The sequence below is a fragment of the Gavialis gangeticus genome, unplaced genomic scaffold, assembly GCF_001723915.1.
Source record: "Gavialis gangeticus isolate Ggan-Ray unplaced genomic scaffold, GavGan_comp1, whole genome shotgun sequence".
Lineage (NCBI taxonomy): Eukaryota > Metazoa > Chordata > Crocodylia > Gavialidae > Gavialis > Gavialis gangeticus.
In genome coordinates this window covers 10,816,883-10,821,695 of record NW_017729029.1, presented here as the reverse complement: position 1 = coordinate 10,821,695, position 4,813 = coordinate 10,816,883, and the positions used below count along the sequence as shown (strand labels likewise).

At 68.7% G+C, this 4,813-nt stretch overlaps 1 protein-coding gene across 2 annotated transcripts in view; it reads left to right on the top strand.

The window, feature by feature from the left end:
• The window catches only part of NLGN3 (neuroligin 3), a 23,645-nt gene that overhangs the window by 1,330 nt on the left and 17,502 nt on the right, over positions 1–4,813 (top strand). The window contains exon 2 of one of the 2 annotated variants that reach the window (XM_019521245.1): positions 4,591–4,650. The exons of the other annotated variant lie outside the window; for it this stretch is intronic. Within the exon in view, the coding sequence (XP_019376790.1) occupies positions 4,591–4,650 (60 nt within the window). The remainder of the gene's footprint in view (positions 1–4,590; positions 4,651–4,813) is intronic. 2 annotated transcript variants of the gene reach the window in all.

Here is a 4,813-nt window from a genome sequence, read left to right as displayed (position 1 = left end):
CCGCCCGCCCGCCCTGCTCCGAGGGGCCTCTTGGCCATCCCGGCTGCGTGATGCTCCCTCGCCAGGGCATGGCTGGGCCGGCACCGGGAGGTCGGTTCTGCCGCCAGCTTGGGCCAGGGCAACCGCCACTCACAGGGACAGGAGCCGGGGCCCGGGGACGGGAATGGGGTGAACCGAGGGGCCTCGACATCTGTGCAGCCTGCTTGCCCCGCGTGCCGTGGGGCTGGGCCCGCCCGGACGTGCCTGTGCCTGGGGGTCCTGCCAGCAGTGCTGGGGCCTGCCCCCCTGCGCCTACACGCCGGTGCCGGCCCTGCCTGCCCCGGCACCCAGGCTGTCTGCCCCCGGGCCCAGCCTGGCTCCGGGCTTGTGTGACCCAGCCTGGTCACACACCGCCTGTGCTCTGCGCCCCGCCGGCCTGCCCAGAGGCAGGGCTGGGACCGTCTGGGTCCCGTGCCGAGGGGTTGTTCCCACCACGCTGCAGGGAGGGTCCTGGAGCCGTCCTTGTCCCAGCTGCCCGGCCTGCAGCCACTGTGGTCAGTGCAGTGCAGGCCCTGGGCCCAGGCCGCAGCTGCTTCCCCGACAGCCGCAGGGATAGGACACCTTTTCCCAAAGGCTGGGGTGAGCGGGGTGATGTGCGTGGCCCTGTGCAGCTGCCACATGCGAGGGCCGGTCCTGCCCTCGCCCACCTGGGCTCGGGCACCTGGTGGGTGGCAGGCAGGTCCCAGCACCTTCTCCCCATGCAGCTGGGCTTGGCATGGGGCAGGTCCCCCCGGTGCCATGGTTGGCTGCTTTGCTCTTCCTCCCGGTGCTGGGCTGGCTCTTCCCTCAGTCTCCCAGCATCGGGGTGGCACACCAGCGAGTCTCTCCCGTGCCTCCCAAGCAGGCAGGCAGCCTCCTCTCAGGTGGCACCAGCTCCTGGTCCTTGCGAGCCCTTCTTCCTGCTGCGCCAGCCTCCACTGCCTGCCAGGCATGCCCCTGCCCCAGGGGAGCTGCTGTGTGCCACGGGACCCAGTGCAGGGCTGGCATCCCCTGCACCGCTGCCCATCACGGACCAGGGGATTGTGCACGGCCGTTGGTGAGCAAGGCCCTGCTGGGCACGTCCAGACCTGGTGGGCTAGCACCAGGGCAGGGCCAGGATGCAGGCGTGGGGCGTGGGGCGTGTGCCTGAGCCTGGGAGGGCAAGCAACAGGCCACAGGACCCCGAGCCTCCCGCAGAGACACTTGGGGGCTGGTAAAGGCACATTGCCCCTGCACCAGGTCGCTCAGCCCGACGCTGACTTCTGCCACGCCCACAATGTGCTGTGCCACGAGCATTGTTCTGTGATTGGAAATGGACGCAACCCCTGCTCAAGCAGGGGGACATGGCAGCCATGCCCGTGGAGGAGGGAGAGCGCCTCCGCTCTGGCTGCAGAGAGCATGCACAAGCAGTGGCTCTCAGCTGCAGCACAGCAGGTTGACACGAGTTCAGGGAAACGTTACTACAGCGCAGGGAGGCCGTGGGGTAGGCACCAGGAAAGCTGCAGGTTCTCCGTCACTGGGAGTGTGAAAGAGCTTGGACAGGCGCGGGGCAGGGGTGATCTAGGCATCGTGCTGCCTGTGCTCTGCTGTGGGCATCTCCCAGGCGTCCCGGCTTTGCTGGCTGCCACATGGGAGGGACCGGGAGGGAATTCCTTCCCCTCTTGCTGCTACCTATGTCAGGGGGTTTGGAAGCCTTCCCCAGAGGCGCTGTGAGCTGCTGCACCCTAGGCTGGGCATGGGACTGTGCCAGTCCTCCTGCCGGGACCCACCCCACAGGGTCCTGCCTAGGGGGTCTGTCCCCTGTGCTCGGGCTGAGACCGATGCCAGATTTGGGGTCTGAAAAGAATTTCCCCCGGTCAGATTGGTCTGGGCTGGGGAGGGAGTTGCCTTGCTCTACAGCCTGCATGGCCTCTTGCTGGAATCGCTCCTTGCGGCCGCTGTGGCCCCCTGCTTTCCCGGTGGCAGGTTTGGGTGCAATGTCTGTGCTGTGTCAGGGTTGGCCGCAGAGTTATGAAGAGGTTAGATGATGGGTGTGCCTGGCCTGGTTTGGACAGGGCTGATCCTGCCTCCGGCAGGGGCTGCGCTAGCGACCGCTGGGGTCCCTGCCAGCCCCTACACGGCTCTGGGATTCTGTACTGTGCTTCGTACGGGAGCAGCAAGCAAGGTGCTGGCGGGGCAGGGCCCATGCGAGGTCCTGGAGGGGCCGGCTGAGCCAGACCGTGCCCCCAGCTCTGATCCGCCCTTGGCCTGGGCCTCTTGGCCAGGGTCGCTGCCCTGGGGGCACAGAGGCTGCAAGTGAAGCCTGGCACAGGTGAAGCGAGTGCTGGGGCAGCAGCCGTGTCCCACGCAGAGCTGCGTCTGCAGGCAGCACCGCAGCCCCCGTGCTACTGGCTCTGAGAGCGCCAGGAGCACTGGGGAGGGAAAATTGTCCCTGTCCCTTGCCTGCAGCCTCAGCACCAGCCTCTCCTGCCCGCTTTGGCAAGCAGCCTCCCTCCCCGCACCCTTGACCCCCCACAGCTGGGTCTTTTGCAGCAGGCTGTGACCAGACCGGCAGGCTCTGCCCTGCTCTGGAGCCTCCTTGGGGGATCTGGCCTCCACCATTGCATGTGCCGTTCCCGCAGTTGAAGGCCAAGTGCTCAGGGGTGCCAGCCCTTGCGGGGACGGTGGGGTGCCTGGGCCAGCCACACGCAGCCAGAGGCCTGGGGCTTGCTGGGCTTCCCATGTGTCCCAGGGCTGCAGGAGCTCTAGGCCACGCGCATAACCGGGCAGGTGTCAATGTATTCCTAGCGAGGCATGAATGCAGGCCAGTGCCTGGGGAAGGCCAGGGCCCTGGGCCCATCCGCCTGCAGTGTGGGGTCTCGCCCCCACCCCTGGAGCCTGCCCTGCCTTCTGCACTGCAGATGCCCGGGGTCACCTGAGTCAGGGAGGGAAGCACGGAGCAAGCCGCCGGCCTGGGCGACTCGTAGCACGGTACCAGGCACCCTGTGTGCCCTTGCTGCACGGGGTGCCTGGGCCTTGCTCCTCTTGGTGTAGAGGTGGGGGCTGTCAGGCTTCCCCCTGTGCCTTCCTGGCACCAGGCTCCCCTGGCCAGGCTGCGGCGTCCCCTGCTCCGGGCTGAGGGCTCCCCTTGCCCCGGTGTCACCGAGCGGCGCGCCTGCGCTCTGCACTGGCTCACCACAGGCTGCTTGCGTGTGCTTCCAGCACGCGGGGCTCTCCGCACGCACCGTGCAGCGGCACAGCCTGCCTGCCCTGTGCAGCCGGTCCCAGCAAGCTGCCGGCTGCAGGCGCCTGGCCCCTGCAACCTACTCGGCACTAGCAGCGACTCTGCAGCCCCGGGGCCAGCACGGCATTTGGGGCCCGCCGCGTCGGCTGCGGTCTGCAGGGCACGGGCTGCTGGGGCGGAGGGCGTCTGCAGCCCGGGCTCAAGGCAGGGACTGAGCCGGCACAGGGGGTGGCAGGCAGAGGGAGTTGTGGCCCAGGTGTCAGGGTGTGGCAGGCGAGTTGTGGAGCTGGCCTGGCCAGGGGTCCCTGGTCTCACAGGGGCCCTGCGCTGGCTGGAGCATGGGGGGAGGCTTCTCCCTGCCCTGCTGGGCTGACCGCCCCCTCTCCCTGTGCTGGACGAGGTGCCTGTGGGGGCAGAGGCAGCCCCGGGGCAGTTCAGGGAGCATTAATCTGGTCTCGGCCCAGAGCAGGGGCTGTGGTCAGGCAGGGGGAGCTGGGGCGGAGACCTCCAACCCGTCTGCCTGTTGGTGCCTGGCTCCCTGTGACCCCGCTGCCCGGCACGGGGCGGGGGAGAGCAGGTCCTGCTGATGCAGTGCAGGACGCCCGGGGGCTGTGGTCCCAGGCTGTGTGCCCTGGGCTGCACGAGGTGCGAGGGAGGCTCTGGCGCTTGCTGCCACCACCCGTGCACCGCGCATGCAGACAGGCAACCCACTGTGAGCAGGCCCAGCACCTGCAGCAGCAGTCGTGCGGGGGGGTGGGCACATGCCAGCTGCTTGCACATGGGCCTCCTGGTGCTCCGTGCCCGAGAGACGCGGCACCACCTGCTTGCAGCCTGGAGGGCTGGGGCCTGGGCAGCCGGTGCCTGGGGAACAAAGGCGCTTCTGGCCCAAAGCGGGGGCATGCAACGCAATACTCGGGTCCTGACCACGCGAACCTGTGCAGCCGGCCGCACTGCCCCAGCGCTGGCTGAGCACTGTCTGTGGCACGGAGGCAGTGGGGGCAGCATGCGGCGCTCGGGAAGGAGAGGCAGCCAGAAGGGCGCACGGGAGGCAGGTACGTGGGCAGACGCCTGGGTAGGCCTGCATGCGGCAGGCTCCACGGCCCTCCTGCTTGCGTCCAGAGTGGCCCCAGCCCATGGCTCCTGCCCCTTCCCCAGGCCACGGCCCAGGTGTGCAGGCCCTGCAGGCGAGGGGCCCGGGCGGGCCAGAGCCCGGGCAGCTGGAGAGGTGCTGTGTGCGGAGCCCGGCGGGCGGGCGGCGGCCCCGTCCCTGCTGTCTCGCTCTCTTTGAATTCTCTTGTTTTGTGTTCTGTTTTCCTTTCCTGTTCTGTCTCCTCGTGTTTGGTCCCTAGGAGCCAGCGCTAAGAAACAGGGCGAGGACTTAGCCGATAATGACGGGGACGAAGACGAAGGTATTTCTGTGCTCGAGGCTGCTGCTGCTGCATGACGCGCAAAGCCAGCCGCGTGCTCGCCGCTGGCGGCCGCCCAGAGCCCCGTCTGTCTGTCTGTCTGTCTCCTGGGGCTGCGCAGCTGCACGGGGCGGGCAGGCGGGCTGCGCAGGGCACGGGGGCGCTC